Below are 21399 nucleotides of genomic sequence, written 5' to 3' on the forward strand. Positions count from 1 at the left end.
AGAATTTGCTCTGTCAAATAGTGCTGTTGTGCTCTGTCGTGGTCTCCACAGAATTAAACAAAAGGCATTACTTACTACACACCTCTCTACATTGGTTTACTCAAGCTGTGTTGTTTGGCTAACTTGAAGTTATTAAGTATCTGAAAGTATCTGTCCTGTAAGCATTTTCACGATGCTGAGGTAGAAAAATAAAATGGGCCCCCAGACTGTGCTGAGGAAGCACAAGAGAAAATTTCAAACTAAAATACTGCTGTGTCTGAAAGAAGCTTTCCCTTCAAAACCTACTGATACGAGTTAAAAATACGTAAATACAAGCAGATAATTTTAAATAAAGATTTGGATGAATTAGCAGTAGTTTTCTTGCTAGACGAAATAACCCACTTTTCAAATTTTCCAGAATGAACCACACTCTGTATTGACTGCATTTTAAAGCAAATATAGGGAAACATAAATGAATGTCTCAATAACAGGCTGTAAATAAGTATCCAAAGATCTGTACTGTGCAAGTAGCAAAGCACAGAACTGGGTCCATAAATTACTGACATCATGTTCTTCACACATTTTGTATTAGATAGCAATTCAGAACTTTTTTTTTTTTTTTTTTTTCAACTTAAATATGCAGAAACACTACTATTCATAACTAATTCACAGTAAGGAATATTGCTTATCAGATTAGGGGCCTAACCTTTTACTCTTAGGTTCTACTTATACTTAACTTTCTTTGGATATTATGTGGGATCCTATTTAATTGATTCTGAGATTAAGCAACTACTCAGCAAGATGTGACTTGGTTTGGGCTCCAGGGCTCTCCCACAGAATGCCCCCAGCTCCACCTTTTACAGCAGCTGCCAAAGCACCCACTCACTCTGCCCCATAGAAAACTTTCAGAGACCTCAGAGGTGCCTTTAAAAAGCATTTCCTACATTCTCACATGGGCTAGATGAGGCAGTTGTGAAAAATCAGTAGCAGAACTTCAGAAGTTTTCACTGGGAGAGGCCTCAACCAGGAGTTCCATTCACATAGGCACCAGGCATTATTTTCCAGAAATGTATAACTTACAGGGGGGGGCAGAAGATATTTTTACATTCTTTGAACACACTGGATATACAAGGTGCATTAGTGTTCTCACTAGATACATGAGAAACAAATGTAATGAAAATATTCTAGAGTAAGCATGTCTTCCTATACATACTTGCCTACTGTGCACAGACATCTTCAAGCTGCCTGAGGAATTGTGGCAAAGAAATTCAGTTCAAAAATGCATCTATTACAATAAAACAAGCTACACTGATATGCACAAATCACTACAGAGGCAGAAAGGGCAACAATAATTCAAAATTGGCAATGAAGTATACAATCATTCTGTACCTTCAGGATTTCCAGAGCTTTCAAAGAGACCTAAAAATACTTGGGGAAAACAAAACAAAACAACAAAAATCACAACAAATAAATCTTTGAAGCTCTACAGCATCCTAGTTGCATTAACAATAAAAATGAAGATAGTATTTCAGTTCATCATGCCCTAAACCAGCTTTCTCAGAGAAGAAAAATCTCCTGGCTAATACAATTATTAATTCATATCCTGGAGTAGCTCCTTTTTCTGTACACCATCTTAAAATATCAAGGAGTCTCTTCTTTCCTCTAGGATCAATAATCTGTTCAGGCTTTCTTTCACCTGTCTGACACCACTTTCATCTTTGCATTTTGTTTCTGCATTCTGTTGTCCTAACTGACTTGGCATGCAACTACTAAAACTGTATCTTCTTCAGAAACACCTTCAACAACAACACTTTCCCGATTGATACTTTTTCTTAAGTCATTTCAAATGTAAACAATTTCTTCTACAAATAGCTCCTTTATAAACATTGCTCCTGCACCTTTAATGACTGTTGTGTCATCTTCCATATAGTATTTCTCTTGCTTTGTTTTCATGATGCTCACACTCTCAAATGGTGACCTACCCCTCAGCATCAAGCAGTCAAGACTTTTTTGAAATCCTTCTTTTGAAGGTATCCTTCCCTAAAGCACCAAAGTTCAATCTATGCCATTTAAGGGTTTTACAAAAATCTTGAAAGAAAGGATTTTTTTCTTGGTGTGCTTACATACTATTTGCAAATATGGTTATATATATATATATATATATATATATATAAAGAAAACTTCTTTATTCATCTACAGTTCTTAAGTGAGTGATTGATATCATAAATATCATAAAGCACTTGATCAAAATACTTCTCAGTGCACTCAAAAATAAAACTTTGCAATCTAGTCAATACTAATGCTGAACAGCATTTGAAGTTTGAAAGAATAGATTTGAATAGAAATATTGTACATGACAATTTTACCACTGTCATTGGACCCAGAGGCTAAATGCACACATTTGTTTCCTCTTATTCTTTGCTCTGCAAAATTTTAAAAGCCAATATGCAGAAATGGTCCTGCTCAGGGTCAAGGTAACTGAGATACTGTATGGCCCCAAGTTTTTACCAATACTATATTTGCTCAGAGCTTTCCTGGCTCTGTCTAGTATTCACTGTCTTTCAGTTTTACAAGCACTAAAAATAACCAGCATCTGAAAAACTCCCTTTCAAGAAAACAAACAAAAAGCCAAGCAAAATTCAACACGGGGATTGTTTCCTTCTGAACTTTTTGTCATGATTTCAGCTCTCCGAGAAAACAACACATGGGTGGAGTACTGCACAGACTGGAAAGGACAGCTATGACCTCAGTAAGTACTGTTGTTGAAGTAGGAGAGCATTTGCCACAGCTGAGTGTTTACAAATCAAGAGGCACTTTAAGGGGTGCCATTTCACATTGTTTGGGGTTTCTGCAGGAGGAGGGGAAGTGGAGTTTGTTGGTTTTTTTTAAAAAAAACAATTTCACTGCATATTTCTGTGTGATAGAAATGCAGGAATAATACAGAATTGTGTTTAGCATATCAGGAACAATTATTATACAATGATTAAAGAAGAGTATGGAAACCCCTATCTGCATCATAGCTGGGTGGCCCACATAACACTCATCCATAGAAGTTTAAGAGATTCCCTGCAGACTAAACTCCCAGCGAAAAATCTCCAGAGAGACCCAAGGCCGAGTGTCAGCACAAGGAGCCAACCAATTCAGCTCTGCAACCATGAGGCATCATGAGGGGCCCTGTCTTCAGATTTGTCTGTTGCTGAGGAATGGGGAGACTTGTGCTCAGCAGGAGAGTTTCCAGGTTCTTTTGGAACCTCTGTTTTTTCCCTGTGGTTACAGTGCTTATCTTCTGTCTACAATTCGAGTATTTGACCTACTCTTATGTAGGTCTTTACTGTTATGGAGAATCCATAAATGTAAGAAAAAGTGATTTATTCTTCCAAGCTGGGATGTTTTAAATATAAATGCCTTAAAAACTGCTAATGATGGTCACATAATTGCAATAAAATGCTGCAAAGTTGCTCTGAATATATTGCTGTTTTTGCCAGTGGAACTCTAATTCACGTAAAGGACTAAAAAGATGATTAAATGAGTTTTAGTGCTTAATTTATACTGCAAACACTGTGCTGTGTATATCACAGCACTTCTGCACTTGCTGTGTTCAGGCTTTGCCAATTAGATTGATTATGTACTTGATTAAGTAAGCAGGAATTAAATCTAAAATTTTGCAGGTGATTGGGGCAAGCTGATCACAGCTCTCATAATTACACAGTTATTAATTTCTTCAGGTTAGGTCTTAATCATATGGTGCACCTTTGTGATAGCGTCTCCAAAAAGTCTGCCAGAGCCTTCATCAAAATATTTAAGCTGTTCCTCAAGGATGACACATCATCTGCACACCCCACATATTTTTGACATATCAGTAAGATGCCAATAGTACACTGAAGTATTTTCAATCTGTATTTGAGTCTCAGTTATGGGAAAGAGTATAGGTTTATATATTCTCTTAATTTCAATGCTAAAACGGGAGGAAAAAGGGAAACTAGAGAAATTAGGTTATTAGATTATGCTTTATGTCACTGGCCAACAACTTAATCTGATTTTGTCTTAATTGTTGAACAGCAAAGCACAGTCAGTACACAAAGGGGTTGTAAATGTGAACTGAAAATCTTTAGCTTGGGATTCATTTGCCATAGTAAACTTTTTTTCTTTATTTACTAGGTAGGTTTATCTCAGTCTTACCACTATTTTAGTTAATTTCATTCTGAAGAGCGGATTTTGGTTTGTTGGGGTTTTATTTTTTGTTCATTTATTCTTCTTATTTTTGCGGGCATGAGAAAGGAGACAATTTTCCTCCAAATAAAGCACAGCTTTAAATGAGTAAATCTGCCTAAGCAGCTTATGCCCAACATTGCTGGCAATCATCCACAGATTCTGTTCAGTCACTGAGGAAAAAAGATTCCTGGAGAGCAGATGAACAAAATCATATAGCACTGGACTGAGACAGAATGAAAGAGGTCATGTAAATAGAACATATGACTTTCAGTTACAAGCTATTGAGTTGTATCTTTAGAGCTCAACGTAAGTAAAATCTTTTTATGCCAGAATACAAATCTAGATGACAACACCTAACAATAAAACTGAGCCAACATCACAGACATGATCGTACATAAATATAACCTATTAAAAAACCTTCTCATTCATCCTACTTGTTCAGCAGAAAAAGTGAAAAATTGTAAAATCTTGACAATATTAAAATAACAGAGTCATTTATTAGCCAAATATGTAAAGAAACTGTAAGTTCTGAATATGTAAAGAAGTGCAAAGAAATAATTCTTTAGTAAAAGAAATAAAAATTAAAAAGGCAACAATTTACTAGTATGAAGCTAAACTCAGGATTCCAAATTATTTGGGTACCAAATCAATAACTATGAGAGATCTGAGATGCACAACTCAGCATCCACCCATCACCTGGTAATTCACAAATGGTCAAATCCTGCCCGGGAACAATCAAGTAATGCTACATCTTGATTGTGTTCAGAACTAAAGTTTAACAATTCAGATGAAGAGTACCTGGTGTTTTTTTTTGTTTTTTTTTTGTTTTGTTTTTGGTTTTGGGTTTTTTTTTTGAGTGTGAGGGTTTTCAAACAGAACTCTGTGACAAAAAAAATAAATAATTCTTAAATCTAGAAATAGTTTCCTACAGGATAAGTACTCAGAGGAATGCAGAAAAGTCCTTTACTAGCAGCTACAGTAAAATGCCTCCACAATAAACTACAATAATGAACTAAAATTTATGGCAAATTCATTAGATCCTGACTGAGATTGAAACAATTCATAGCTGATAACACAAAACTCTCACCACAGTAATTTTTATGTATCATAATGTAAAATAGCTTCTCTCTCCATTTCCTTTTTTTTTTCCCCCCCCCAAAGCAATACTCTTGCTGTTCTCAATATATAAACTTCTTCCCCTCCTCCCCTTCCTTTCCCCCCCCCCCCTTTTAGAACTTCTGGTTGATAAAAAGCTATTTAGGTTTCTTTTGCTTTTGTTTAATTTCTTCTTTCCCTCCTGGCTATCTTACAGTGTTTTAGTTAGTTCAGTTGTCTTGATAACATTATTCATAGCTTTTTATGCAACTTCTAACAACAAGTTCATATTTCTGGTAGAAGCAGAGAAAGCATTATATATATTTTCTGTTGCTTTTAATTCCTTTTAATAGTCATTTAATTTTCCATTCAGCTTCAGTTTCTTTACTTTTGTCTTCCTAATTTGGCAACATGAAATAGTTAATTGTTCAGAATTTTGTTCAATCAACTCAATCTTTTCCTTTTCTACAATAAAGTTCAATTATTATTTTTGTGTAAATTTGTTTATCTCTCTTCTGCATTACCTTCGACTTTACTGTAGTTCAGCTTTATACTTTTAAGCTTCAGCATAAGCCTGTGTAAAGAACCTGAGCTCCTTAACTACAGTTATTGTGTTACTCTACTACATCATTGAAGTCTGCAAGAGAAATGGCATAGATTCCAGATCTAAACTCATTCAAAGCAAAAATCTACTGGCAGTCAGAGAATAATCATTGTATTCTCGGGCCCGTGGCTGATTGTAAGAGGCTTGCTGTTTTAACTATGCCAAGAATAAGTATACTGAAAGACAGAGAAGCACTGAAACTTCTAAAACTTACAAATATTCAGTTACTAACATGAAATGATACAGAAGACCGGAAGAAGAAAATATGCCATTAACTCACAGTGTGATTCCTATACATATAGTTGAATGAGCAATTTGCAATTTTTAAGCCAAATTTCAAGAAATTTTCCTTCCTGAAGGCACAGTTAACTTTTCCACCACTTTTAGCCATCAGTGAACAAACAATTAGTAATGAGCAGAAACAGCTTTTGGTAGATAAATGTGCACCTGATCCCACCTTATACTTCATCACTGCAGTAGTTCCAGGAACTGAAACTTCTTGCCTACTTAAAGACCATGTGGATTCCCACACTTTTCTGTAGGTGATAATGAGACATTTTCTATTTCAGTTCCCATCTGGAAAGTGATATTAACTATCCTTACCACTCTCAGAGGTCAAAACACGTTACTTTAATCTTTACTTGAATATCCCTTTCAAAATTCAACAAAAAATTAAAGAAACACCTTGATTAGCATAATAGCATACCATTGTCAAGTGTCATTCATAAATGTCTGTAATTTCCTATGGAAACTTAAAGATTTTTTTCCTGATAATTATCAAGTGTGGGTTTTTGTACAGACAAATTTCCCCAGGGAACACAGTGTTTGAACGTGCCTAAAATCTCAAATACAAACACAGAGACAGTTAGCATGGACTACTGGTCTCTTAGAAACTATATGTAAACATAACAATTAACTCTTCATTCCTTTCATTTATTCAAGTCATTTCTGGCAGTTGGTCACACCTCCAGCTTTCTTAGAAACAACATAAATGAAAAAGCAGGTTCAGGATTATGAAAGCAGAATTATGCAACTTGGATGTGTTCAAGCTCACCAAAGTATCCTAACAAAAGGAGATTCTGGAAAGCAAGACCAAGAAAGAAGATTATACAACTAGAGTCTTCTTTCCATTATGCATGGTGATAAGCAGCACTAGATTTCCTGCTCTTAAGTCATCCAGCCACACTAAAATAAACAAAATTAACTGTCTCTTTAGGAAAAAGAAAGATGAGGCATCACAGTAAGATTTGTGTTAAAGAAAAAGATCAACAGGATTCCTTATTACACTTATTTTTCCTTTTTATCAGGATGGATGTTTTTCAGGAATATAAATAAGATTGTGAAATGGCTTCATTTTTATACAATGAACATGGCACTAAAGGACAGCCCAATGATATCAGCTCACAAATGCTCAAAAATAAAACTGTCTTGATTTAGAATAATACCTAGTTTGAGTGTATTAAAAATCTTATACATAATCATGGTCTTCCTCTTAATTTCTAACTGCTATTACTGCTAAGTTTTTTAATCCACTATATTTACATATTTATGGATCAGATTATAAAGTTTTTGTAATTGCAGATAGGCATCTATTCATCTTTAGATATATAAACTCTACGTCTATGCCTTTTAATGCCCATACTTCTGGGTTGCCAGCTGTTCTTTAAAATTTATTCTTGTTGCACTGCACAAATTCAGTAATGCAAAGCAGCTAGAAATCCAGGCTAATTAGTCTTATGTCTTGTCTGATCAGGCTCAAATCAGGGTATGATCTTCCAAGTTTTATTACTGCAACTCACATCTGCTAACAAAGCTTCATAACACCATTGCACGTTTATTTCTTCAACTATTTGTCCAACTTCTAACTTCCTCAAACATAACATCCCCTCTATTGCCTGAGTTTCTGTGACTGTGTTCTCCTCAGTGGAAAAAGGTCAGCCAACATCAGAAGTGCATCTCAGCTGATGATACAATATTATTTCACCACAAAATCTCAAGGAAGGATACATTCTTGGATCTCTCTCTCCTCAGTGGGAAAAAAAAAACAACCAAAACTACAAGCTCTGTAACTTTCATTAAATATGTTTCTTGTTCTCACTGTAACAAGGTGCATTGGCTTTACTCTTGCATGCATGGAGCATTCGAGCTGCAAAATAGCACCCAAGTAGGTAGTCAATGTGGATAATAACAGTCTACTAAACTGACTATATCAGTGTTCACAAGTATTGTCTATTTTAATATACTTGGGATAATGAAAATTCAACCCAGAATCTTAGATATTCTTATCAATATCTTCACTTAAATGAGGGGTTTTTTTCCCCTCTCCCTCACTTTTTTATTTTTATCTTTTAAACTACTACACAATGTTATGCCTTAATTTGATATATTGGATTGGCCCCATATCTTCTTGAGTATGGTGATCTTATAGGTATTTTTTCCACCCCAGGACCGGAAAGCTAACTGTAATGCTCTTCAACTACTGTTGCTGTAATAGTTCATTCCCCTCACCTTATGGAAAGAAGATTTTTTCTTTGTTATAATGAGCTTAAGATAAAACCTTTATAGAACAGCTGCTGCATTCACAAGGTCTGGAAGCCTGCTTTCTCACAAGCAGCTTTCTTGCAATAGTACCTCAAGTCAATATGCCTACACTGACATATGTTCCTTGATACCAGAGCAGGTGAAGTTGCACCTCCCTAGGCATACCAATAGCAACCTCCAAGCAGGCTGGTGGAGGCATCATGCAACATGACATTCTATTTTTGGTCTGTATGAGTAACCTACACAAAACAAAGATACTGTGCACCACATTTGTACAGATTGCTCTAAGGAGATGATGGACTTTAGCTGGGAATTCTACTGGCATAGGTAAAGAGAAATTCTGTGATCTGGGTAACTCAAATGTATCTACATGAGCATTGCTGCAGAACAAGGGTTACAAGTTGTTACTAAATGTTCCAGATATATGTAATATCCAGGTGAATATGACAATCTTTTAGCTTGGAGATTCAACGGTTTTGCAGGTCTGTCACAAGCAGTGTCACGGTGTAATAAAGAGATTACATAGACTCCCCACAGACACTTAAACCAATGTGCATCAGTGAAGGCATAATCCTCTTAAAAATACTGAAGAGTATGTAACAAATACTGAAATGTAATTGCATAATATCTAGTAGAGTTCTAGTAAAAAAAGCTTCACAAATTTTCCCTCTCAGTAAGACAATATCTATATTCATATTAATGTTTGAATAAATGATAATATTTATCATATAAAATAATGAAACTTCTGTATTTCAAAATGCTACATGATGACTTTTCAGTAGAGGGAGCATTAGAGGCTGGGCTTTACTGGAGAGCAAGGCATGACATGGTGGCTTGGCCTCCAGGCAGGCTGCACCATAGCTGGGCCAGAGCACAGAAAGAGCTGCTCTCACAGTGCAGAGCAACTCAACATTATTCCTTTTTCCCATATTCACCTGGAAGTCACTTGACCTGAAATGCTGTAATGCTTTCCTACTAAGTTCCAGATAGTTCTGCTATGGAATTAAAATAATCATGCAGTACACCTACAATAAACAGGATCTGTTACAATAGACAAGATGGGGCTGGCCTTTACAACTAACCCTACTTCATTCACACACAATCTGAAAAATAAATTGTACATGGATAAGCCCTAAATTAAATTCTATCGATAAATGAGAAAACAAAAACAAACAAACAAAAAAAATCACCAATACCATAGACTGAAAAAAAAAAAAAAGGCAATCTGAATTTGAATAAAAATGTTAGCTCTGTAACTATGTAATCAAATATAAAATGTTTGAAATACATGACAAGTGTACACCATTTCATCTTAGTTTACTTTGAGAAGTAATTTCCAAAAGACTAGGTTTGGCCTTTTGTGTTTTTTTTCGTGTTTTTTTTTTTTTTAAAGGTTTTTTGTTGTTGTTGTTGCTTTTTTTCCTCTCCTTTAAATGGAGTTCTGTATTCTTAATAGGCTGTTGACACTTCCCTCATACAGCTCTCTCATTTTAGATGAAAGGCAGAACAAGTTGCCTGTTTTCATGCAAATGATAATAGACTATTCACAAGGATACGTACAATTGCCATCTAAAACTCAGTGTGAATCTAAAATTAGAAGTCTGTGATATGACTCACAAGGAGAAGCTTTGTGGCAGAAACTACGATATTTTTAAGCAAGTGGAGTCTAAAGTACAAAATAAAAACTGCCAACTAGAAATAGACTATGGAATAAACTGCTAGGTGATATTTTTGTGTTTTAGCTACTTGCTAGTAAGCTTTCTGATTATCACCATCCTAATAATTAAAGATGGTTAATGTTCTGATTTATATGAAAGAATAAAACATGATTACAGAAAAAAATTAGAGCATTCTCATTGAGATACTTTCCCTTTACACACAGAATTCTTTATGTGAACATAGAAGCATGCCAAGCTATACTTCATTTACAAAATTATAGAAATGCTTATTATTTAGTGTTATTACTTAGAGACCTGTCCTTATGAAATCTGCAGTTCTTACATTAAAAAACATAGTAGCAGAGGTAGCATTCGAAAAGGGAAGTTTATTCTCTCATAAGAACAATCTGCTATATCTAAATTTAATACTAAATCAAGATCTACAAGGTATATTTTGCTGAAAGATGCTATCCCACAGCTGTGAGAAGATGAACTTTTTTTTCAAGTATGCAGTATATTCTACTATAGTAAACAGTAAATTAATTAGATATTAAAAAACAAACAAAGGTAAATATTATGACCAGCAAAGGAAAAGCCTGACATCAGAATTCTTACACAGTTCTGAAGATATCGCTTCCTGATATTCTCAGCCCAATGCTACTACTAAAATAACCATCTGTCTAGCAGACTGTCAGAGAAGAGAGGGTGCTCACAAAAGTACTCATCATGGTAATGTTTTTCTTCTCAAAAACCTTTATTTTTATTAAGCCTTCAAAACTAACACATAATTGTTCCTCTTAAGACTTCTTGAAACATCACCCCTTCCTCACTAGCAACAAATCTGGCTGATGTTATTTTAAGATAAAATCTTGCAACTGAAAACACTTCATTTACTCAGATTGGGATTTAATCACAACTAGCTTCCAACAGCTGTAGCACAGATGCCTATGTATGAACTTGACAAAGAAGAAGAGTAGAGGTGGAGAAGACAGATTTGTATAAAACACAATTTGTCTGACATATTTTAGATATGTACTTCAAGGTTAGAGGAACTGTCAGTGAAAAAACACCTTCTTTAACCACTGTCTGTAGAGCAAATCTTCCAAGGAGAACTTCTCCTCTAGTTTTGCCCCTCAAACTTTGTCTAGTAAATCTTGTTTGAAGAGAAGAATGACAGCTTTTGAAATCCACTCTTCCAGAAAAAGAATGGAAGCCCTCTCAATGTACAACACTAAATTATCGATCTTTCCTACACTAAATATTTAATTTATCCTAGATGAGAATAAAAAAATTACTTCTGAAAAAGTAATGCAAAACAGGTATTTGTTTGCTATCTTCATCCCCCGTGTGATCTTTTGAGCTTTGTATCCTGGCTGGCCATCCACAATGAGAAAGAAAGAAAAACAGGACCGCACTGCACTAAAACAAATGCTGCATTGCATAGGCTGCCCCAGGACTGTATTTTGATTGAGGAGAACACAGAATTAAAGTCAACTGCAGTCAAAAAAAAACAACAACAACAACAAAAAACAACAAAAAAACCATCGTACGGTTCTTTTCACTGTGATATTTATTACTATGAGAAAATATTACAGTACAACATGATACCTAGAGTTCCTTGCCTTCTTTAGTCACTTATGCTACTAGTTAATCATGTAGTTAAAGACACCCATGTTTTTCTGAAATATCTACAGCTAGTTCAGAACTTCTCTGGGAGCAATACATCAGGTTATTACTATGAGATACATCGGTCAGAAAAGACATGAGGTGGATTCCCACGTGATTTGTTCACATTAAATGCTTCCTGACACAGTGATTTCATCGCTAGCCTTAATGAGATTCCTTATCCAATGTTAATATTTAACCTGCACGTCGCTGGCCATAATTTAACTCACATAATTTTGTCTTAATATATGAAAACATGCGATTTCTTTCTTTTCTTTTTTTTTTTTCTGTCTACCCCTTAACAGTTTTAATTGCAGCTGCAGTTTTACCATCCGTCTTAACCTTCACACATAAATCTTATTTTGCTATGAAATAAATTTTCTCACTCAAATCCAAAAGTTTAAAACCCTGCTTGGCTGACCCCTAGTTTAGACGATCTATAATGCCATTAAGATCCCCAAATTATCACTTAGATTTACTTGGCCTTCTACTCATATAGACTACAGAACAAAAAGAGTCAAGAAGTACTTATTTTCCCTTAGCTTACCATCAGTGTGTAGTTAGTTACAAGACTTGCTCACATGAGAGACTAATAATTAGCTTACACTATCATTTTTTCTGACTCAAAAAATCTCATAAATCTCAAGACATTTGCAGCAATCAAGGTGAGAAAATTCAGTGTGTGAAAAATTGCAAAGGAAAAGCAACAGTGGAACTACATGGAACCAGAAAATGTCAGTAAATTGGACAGAAACTTTAACCAGGAAAGTATTTGTGATGCAAGGGTAAAACTCTATTTGCATAACTTGTGCAGCATTCCAATGCTGACCAAGACCATATTTTCAATATTGAATTTACAAATGTGAAGTTCCATTTTGAGTGACAAATGCAAAGGCGAGGTGCCAACAGGTGCTCACCCAACCTTTACAAACCATCTGTCTTTTTCATCTGGTTTGGAACTAAGAGAAGAAGCACTGGTAGAAAGAAAGTTGGAAACATGCCTGCAGCAAAGCAATCTAGCTTTCAGTAGCAGGTATCTGTTAAATCAGCTTAGCTTAATGTTAAACTACATTTCTTGGCACTGTCTACTTACAGCAAAATAACCAGAGAGAAAGGCTGATGAAAGTATTTATTAACAAAGTACTTCTCAGCTAAAAGGAAAAAAAATAAAAATAAAAAAAAAAAATCTATCACATGGCTAATGGCTGCTGCTACAACAGTATGGGGAAAAAAATGAAAATAAAAAATAAGATGCTAGGATGTGGATGGAAGGAAAAGAATAACTGAAAGAACTAAAAACCCAAAACAGACCCAGCATTCTGTGACTAGTGAATCACATAAGGACAATGTTAAAATTAAACTACAGATAATATTTACTTGCAGATAAATTTAAATAAAATGATGGAATTTTAAGCTAATTTGACTCAGGTTAAGTTTCTCAAGAGAGCAGGTTACTAGAGTAACTATAGCTACTTTCCATCACAGTTGGCCGTCATGAATGGCCAAGTTTCTTTCTTTCCCACTATGTCTTTTTCAGCACCATAAAGTCTCTCTGCAGGGCTTTTACTAAAGCACAATACTGCCCTGAGCCCAGATGAGCTTGGGTCTTATAAGAACAGCAGTGCAACCCAGAACTAAACAGAAGATTAAGAAGATGTGTTGTTTTCTTGCTTGTTTGTTTCGTTTTTTAAGGTTTCATGCCATTTGCAAGATGTACAAAATTTATTCTGTCATAACAGAATCACAGAATCCTACATTTTCACAGAATTATCAAGGTTGGAAAAGACCTAGAAGATCATCCAGTCCAACCATTACCAATACTTCCCAGCTAAATCGTATCCCTCAACACACAACATCCAAATGTTTCTTGAACACTTCCAGGGTTGGTGACTCCACCACCTCCCTGGGCAGTGCATTCCAGTGCCTGACTACCCTTTCCGAGAAGTAATATTTCCCTAATGTTAAGCCTGAATCTCCCTTGGTGCAGGTTGGAACTATTGCTTCTAGTTCTATCACTGTCTACACTAGAGACAAGGCTGACCCCTAGCTCACTACAACCTCCCTTCAGGAAGTTATAGAGAGCAATAAGGTCTCCCCTGAGCTTCCTCTTCTCCAGGCTGAACAATCCCAGCTCTCTCAGCCTCTCCTCATAAGGCCTGTGCTCCAGACCCCTCACCAGCTTCGTAGCCCTCCTCTGAACGCTTTCCAGGGCCTCAGTGTCTTTCTTGCAGAGAGGGGCCCAAAACCAAACACAGTACTCGAGGTGTGGCCTCACCAGTGCTGAGTACAGCACTGAGTACAGGAGGACAATTACCTCCCCATTCCTGCTAGTAACACTGTTTTTGATGCAAGCCAGGATGCCGTTGGCCTTCTTGGCCACCCAGGCACACTGTCGGCTCATGTTCAGCTGAGCATCAATCATTATCCCCAGGTCCATTTCCTCCACACAATCCTCCAGCCACTCTGCCCCAAGCCTATAGCACTGCCTGGGGTTGTTGTGGTCAAAGTGCAGGACTTGGCATTTGGTCTTGTTGAACCTCATCCCATTGGCTTCAGCCCAGCTCTCAATAACAGACTTCAGAAAATCCTTCTTCTCAAGTAAGGAGGAGCAGAAGAAAGCAAGTTAATTCCATTTCAAAAGCAGGTGGTTCTACCTTTACAAAACAGCAGAACTTAATTGAAGATCATAGTAATAACAGAATACTGTTTAAGTTGCTGCACAATGTACATCATAGAATTGGTTTTATTGAATGAAATTTGAATTAGTAACAGCCTCAAAGTATCAGCAATATCAGAGCAATTTAATTTGGGTCTTTAACAAATTAGGATTACAATACAAATGGAATTTAAGTGATCCACAAAAATGTCCTGTTTGACTAAATAGACCATGCAATAACAAACAATACCACTCAGAAACATCACTATCTTGTATAGACTGCTAAACTGGAAAATTAATGGAGGGGGAAGAAAGCTGAAAGGAGAAAGGCCTTCTGCAGTAGAATGTTATAGCAACTCTTTTTGCTATTGCTCTACAAGCCACCATGAGGAGGCCAACATGTGAGACACAATGTCTGGAAGAATAGGATCCTATTTTATCTTACTTTTTCCCCTTCAGAAAACAGTATGACTGCAATTTGTCTGTAACTGAAGTACTTAAGGAAAATATATTATCTTGATGCCAGACATCACAAAGGTTTTGCTAGCTTGTTTTCTAGCACTGCCTGCTTTGATTTTTGTATATAGTAAAAGCATTATAAGAATCTTTAATGTATGACTACCTATAATGTGTGAGGGAGGCACTCCCCCTATGCAAAAGAGCAGTGCTTTTGTGCTATTTTACTTCTCTGTGGCATTTACTCTTGTGAATAACCCTGAAGAATTCCAGGAATGTGATTCTAACTAGTGGTTTACACCAGTTCTGCTCAGAGTTTGTGAGTGCTTTTGTAATGTGAAAAGTGAAGTAGAAAGCAAAAGGTACAGTAGAAAATCTTGAACCATGTTAGCAAGGAATAAATTATGCAAAGACTCTAAAGGATGCCATCAGTTTACTTTGTAGTACCTCAAATATGGGATTCTTCACAAGTAAACTCAGCAATCAAAAATTCAGATGCCTCCTCTACACTGTCAGTTCTCTTAGCAGCCACACTTGCAGAGCAGCCTGTTAGAGCCAGCACTGAGGGAAGTGTAAGCAGTACACAGACATGGAAAGATGTCACACACGCCTGAATGTATTTGAACAGCAAAAGAATAGTATGGAAGCAACTATGTACATTACTGAGGTGGTGATAATGGGAAGAAGAAAAAAATGTACACTTGTTACTACATAATAATTCTGATTTTAAAAAAAAAGTTCACATTTATCTTTTGAAAGTTTTTAGGAAAACAGATACAATTCTGCTCACATATGGCATATCCAGTTGAGATTTCAAAACTGGTGTTGAGAATCTCAGTGATAAGAAGCATTTTTCTGGTCTTTCTACACCTCCCACCACAAGAAATCATTGGAAACTTGCAAGGGGTATATGAGACAACAGTGTGGAGTGGGGGCCAAGGCTTGCTTTACCTCTGTCCCTCAATCCCAATGACTTTTCAGTACTGAAATACTGCAGCACCCACCAATGTCATACAAGAAATGCTCCCCTGACTTAACTTATAGCCAAGTACAAAAGTAGGCACTGTACATCTGAACTGTATTTCTGCATTGATGGAGACTCCTCCAAAGCATCTGTCACACCATGAATAATGTCAAGTCCTCTGTGATCTGACACTAAGCATCCTGTTCCAACCACCCAGATGCTGGGATGCCATGCAAACATACCATAAAATCTCTTCCAGTTCCTAAGTGCAATCTAGCTCCTGTTCCAGTTGATTACAATTTCTGAAAGGTAATCTTAACGCAAAAGAGCTTAGGTAGTTGCAGCGCTGACTGTCTGCTCATCCATAATGCAGAAATACAAACTAAAAAAAGACTTGGGCTCCAAGCACTCCAGCCTTGGCAAAGGTGAAACGTGATTGAAGCAGTGCTTCTGCAAAGCTCAGATCACAGCAATATCAAGCTAAATCAATTTTGTCTGAGGGGAAAAGAATCCAGTAACAACTATGACTTCAAACTAACATACAATGACAAGTATGTTTTTAGTTTCACACATTTTCTTCTAAATGATCTTCAAAAGTCTTTTACTTTCGCTTGATGTCCAAAAATAATAAATTGTTCTGAATCTGATATCAGATTTCAATAGAACAAAATATACCAAAAAAAGGAAAAATGATTAAATAAAAAAAGACAAACAGAACAGCCATTTCATCACTAACTACTTTTTAAGACATTAAAAAAGGTAGTAAAAAGTAACATGACAATTAACAGTCCACATGATTTTTAACGTTCCTGTAGAATCCTCTTGACTCAGTGCTTCAGAGTACCAGCCTGAATGAACTCCCCAGAACACTACTCAGCTCCCTGCCATTCTCTTTTACAATTTGCCTTTATAACCTTAAAAATATAAGCTTAAAAATATAACCTTAAACCTCTGTTACTTTACTCAAAATGACTGGCAGATCTATAAGCATTTCTTTCTTCAAATCTTATTTCTCCCACCCTCCAGAATTCCATATTAAAAACCTGCTGTGTATGTATACACACAAACTGAGACCTCCATCTGTTCTGTGACACAGGTTGTCTCATTTTTTCCTTGTGCATACTTGCATCTGCCTTGAGTGTCTAACACTAACATTTAAACTACAAACTCAAGGCAGGGAATATTTCTTTATTCTACATTTGTGAGCACTTTCAACAACAGTTCTTCAAGATTTCAGCCTAAGAAACAGCTGACAAAAATACAGGGAAAATAAGTATCTACACAAAAGTCAAAGACAGAAGTATGTATCTTGGTGATGGAGAAGCACTTTACCCAGCCTAAATAGGACAGAATTTGAGTCCTCATTTATTCTCATATTTCTCTACAGAAACAGAGAAATCATGCATGCTAGTCATATCTGGTGACTGGGAAGTCAAGTTCAGAAATCTCATCACATTAAAAAAAAAAAAAAAAAAAAAAGGAAGGAAAAGATATAGGAAAATAAAGTTTCCAGGTATAGAAAATGAAGAAGAGGGTAACACCTCCAATGATTGTTCAATTTGAAATTTAACAGAAAATAAGCTTCACACTGCACAGATGATAGTTTGTCTCTGGTCAATACCTCTAACAAAAACAAAATTTCTGAATGCAAAATTTAAACTGCAGCATTTAGGTACAGCTTCTAAAAATTAAGACAGCAGCCTCACAAAAATAATAAAAAATAATGAATACACAAATAATGCAACAGCATCCTGAAACAACATCACTGACTTCAACACCAATAATTAGCTCAAAGTTATGTGTTCTTCAGTGCTTAACAACACAATGTGTTATGGTTCCTCTTTTGAGAAAGGAAGTATCACTAGAATATACTAGTTTATTAGTAAAGACTGTACCAATAGACTTCATAACTGAGAAGAAGTTAGATATGTTTTTTTATCTCTTCTCCATGAGAAAATTGATGTACAACCTAATCTTGCAGCAGAAATGGCATCAAAGGCCGAACATTCAGTTCAAGACCTGACCCTAATGATCCAGGCTAATAATACCACATGCTTTTAAACATTACAATGAATTCTGTGCCTGAGAACTCACAATCCGAGATTTTCAGATACACTGTGTATATTTTCTGATAGATAAGTTTAAAACAATTACTAAACTTCAGAAATACTGTCCTGACTGTGTACTGTAGTAAAGAGTAGGAAGCTCAGTTTATCAATGAATAGATGAAAGCAAAAGCCAAAAGCCACCTCTTACCTTGAAGCCGCTGCATAACATTGGCAATGTCCCTAGATCTTGTCACAAGTCGGGATGATGCCATGATCTCCTTGCAGAAAGTCACTCTTCACTGACAGATCCAAATAACCGGCCTCGTTGAGGTGCCAACGTCCAAGTGCCCCCTTCCAGCATTCAGCCTCAGCACAACCAGCCTGTACAAGTTACAGCTTCCTCCAGCCCACACAAGCACTCACAGGGTCTGGCAGCAGCACTGTCCTCACAAGCAACTCCAGCACCTGGAAGAGAGAGTACAAAGGTCCAGAAGGAATTCTAACCAATTCTGAGAAATGAAGTCTTAGTAGTTATTTTAACACAATTGTGGTGTGCCTTGCACATACAGCATACTCCAACCAGAGACACAATTAATGCTGAAAGCTTGGTTGGCAGTCACCCATGGAATAAACTGGCAAAAGCAAATCATTAAAAACAATTGGCAATGAACCAGATATCAATGTTTTCATGAGGGTGTTCATGGATACGTTTTAGAAACAGAGATAACATTGTACATATTGTATTTATTAATTTAAATAATATCAGGTATGAAGAAGGAAAACTGAAATCACTTGTAAAATCCAAAAGCTGTATAAATCTCATTGTATTCCATCATGTTATAAAGGAATATGCAATAGTAATTTACCGATTGTGTCAACTTATAACACTATTGGACTATGAGCTTTAATCTGAAGTACTGAGGTTCCCATAATTTACTATTAAATAAAATTATATTCTCTTCTATATCATATGGCAACATTGTACTATGGATTATTTAGCACTGATGGCTCTGAACTACTACACAAACTTAGCACTAACATAATTATAAAAAGACCTACATGATGATAAACCCATTCTAAAATAAATAAATAATCACATTCAATTCTACATCAAATGTTACCAATTTCCTCTGAGAAACCAGTACATGCTGTAGAAACACATACCTAGCTCACCATTAGCAAGGAGCTGAGCATACAGACAAAAAGAACAGCAGCACTCATACTTTATAACCTGGCCTCATCCCAAATTCAAGGCAATAAGAAGTTGATCCATATCAGAGCTACAAATGGGGTCATAAGCATTGTGTGCTGTCCCCTTCTCCTGGCCCAAAGGACCACCAAAGCACACAGTCCCCAGCATACAGTGGAGGAGCCTTCAGGCTGTGCTGCCTTAGTCATGTTGAACTGCCCCAAAGGAACCACATTGACATGTAAGGCCTGTCAGAGGAAATCACATTTTGACATTTCCTTCTCTGACCCTACCAACCCTGCCCAACCTAAGGAACTCCCTGTTTCCTTAGTCACTACAGATTTTTTTTAGATGCTTACCTTCTATTTTAAATGTACAGCTCAGTAGACCTAAGCTAACCTTAAACCAGAGGAGATACAAAAGACACACTGCCACCAAACCAAAGCTCAAAAGACACTACACAAGCTATAGAACAACATTACCCTCTGTATCAGCTTTTTATTTTCTAAATGGCCACTCATCAGCTGATGTAAATCAGTTGTAAACGAGCCAATTTAGAGAAGCTGTGGAAGACGCTGATCCAACTCCAATTTAAATGTGTCTGGGAAATTGCAATGAAGATATGTTTAATCTTTTTGCACAGTAGTCTGAGTCACTATGCAGTGATAAATGGCAGACTAGTAATTAATAATTAATCTAGCTCATATTAAACATTATATGCTGTATAATAGGAATCTGTGGTTCTAACTACAATTCTCCACTCAAAAAACCTTGCAAGCAGAGGGAATTAATTCATTTAAAGAAGGAAATCCACAGAAGAAAGATTTTCACATGTAATCACAAGTTAATTCCATGGGCAGAAAGCCACAGCTAAGAGCACATCAGTGAAATAAATAAAGCAAAGCTTCATGCAGCCTTTTCACCTGTCTAGCCAACACCAAAAGCTTTAAAGAGCAAGAAAACCTACGTGCATAGTCAGCTTTTAAGTTAGGCACAGAGGAAAAGATTTTTCTGACTTCTACAAATAATTAATGCCTTAATCAAAATATCTTTTATTTCCAACGGTAAAAAAAATATGTTTTTCAGATATGCAAATTTTAAAGTATCTATTACAGAAAATGTACTCTTGGCTATACATGAAGTCTTTTGTGATAAGAGGAATTCTTTTATTTTAGTACCAGACACATATGCATATTTTCAAAGGGATATGCTCTCAAAATGCACATTTTAAGACAAGCATATAGCCTATAATGTCATAAATCTTAGCCTGAAATAGACCTGAAGGACCATATAAATTATTCCCTCTGTTAGCATGGAACACGTGTGCTCCTTAGTATTAATGTTTAATTGTTAGGTCTGAACATACAAAGAATGAATGCACAAGTGAAAATGAACAATTTTGTAAGTATCTAAGATATTTTGATTATGTTTGTCATCTATCCATAGTAAATAGATAAAGTTACTCTGACACCATTTTCTTGCACGAATATCTTGATAATGTGAGTTTAGACAACAAGAGGCAACATGGTTTATTTTTTTTTTTCTCATATGCTATGGCAATATTTTATAATGATCTTTCTAGTATTTTTTTCTAACTTCAACTTTTGGAAAAGTAGGCCATCTCTTCTATGGAAGATTTAAGAAAAATACTAGATCTACTATGGGTTCCATTTTCCAAGTACCTGGGTTAATTTTTTCTAGTGTGCTTTAAAATGATCTGAACAATCTGAAATTAAATTGGAGAATATATTTTCCCTTACTGTTAAACCTAGAGTACCACTGGGAAGAAAAGGTCTTGTTTTATCTTTAAATTCTTAAAGCGTATAAAGTGTGTCATTGGAAAACACTGTGTGCCAGCACAGTGGTTCTAGAAAACCAAGGGAATATTTGCTAAGAGAAGACAGCTTATCAGATGTCTATCAATGGCAATAAGCCTGACATAAATAAGTGCAAAAAATTATCTGATTCCTTATTGTCAGCAGAAACTACATGTTTCCACTACACCTGTCTGATGCCACATATAGTAGTAACCTGAGGGAGATTCCTGCTCTGTGAAGGCATGGATTATCTCCACCATGACTCTCACAAGAAAGGGAGAACAATGAGCCAGCAATTTAGAGATTCAAGCTGTGAAAAAGACTTAGGGAGGCACAGCTACAAAGAGAAGTTCACTGGAAGCGTATTTATTCCTCAAAGAATGGATTTCAAATACAGGTCTCAAATAGAGGGTTGTAGCTGAAAACAGAACAGAACAGGTCTTTACAATGCTGCCAGCATCATAAATGCTACTGAAAGAGATGTGATGCTCTGAGACAGCAAAGACCCTCATATT

General features: G+C 36.1%; 1 protein-coding gene across 2 annotated transcripts in view; it reads right to left on the bottom strand.

The window, feature by feature from the left end:
• Window positions 1-21399, bottom strand: part of SYNE1 (spectrin repeat containing nuclear envelope protein 1) — a 280905-nt gene that overhangs the window by 255144 nt on the left and 4362 nt on the right. For both annotated transcript variants that reach the window (XM_015858221.2, XM_015858220.2), the window contains exon 2: window positions 18087-18343. In XM_015858221.2, coding sequence (XP_015713707.2) covers window positions 18087-18150 — 64 coding nt within the window. In that variant the 5' untranslated portion in view covers window positions 18151-18343. The remainder of the gene's footprint in view (window positions 1-18086; window positions 18344-21399) is intronic.

This window comes from Coturnix japonica, chromosome 3 (genome assembly GCF_001577835.2).
Source record: "Coturnix japonica isolate 7356 chromosome 3, Coturnix japonica 2.1, whole genome shotgun sequence".
NCBI lineage: Eukaryota > Metazoa > Chordata > Aves > Galliformes > Phasianidae > Coturnix > Coturnix japonica.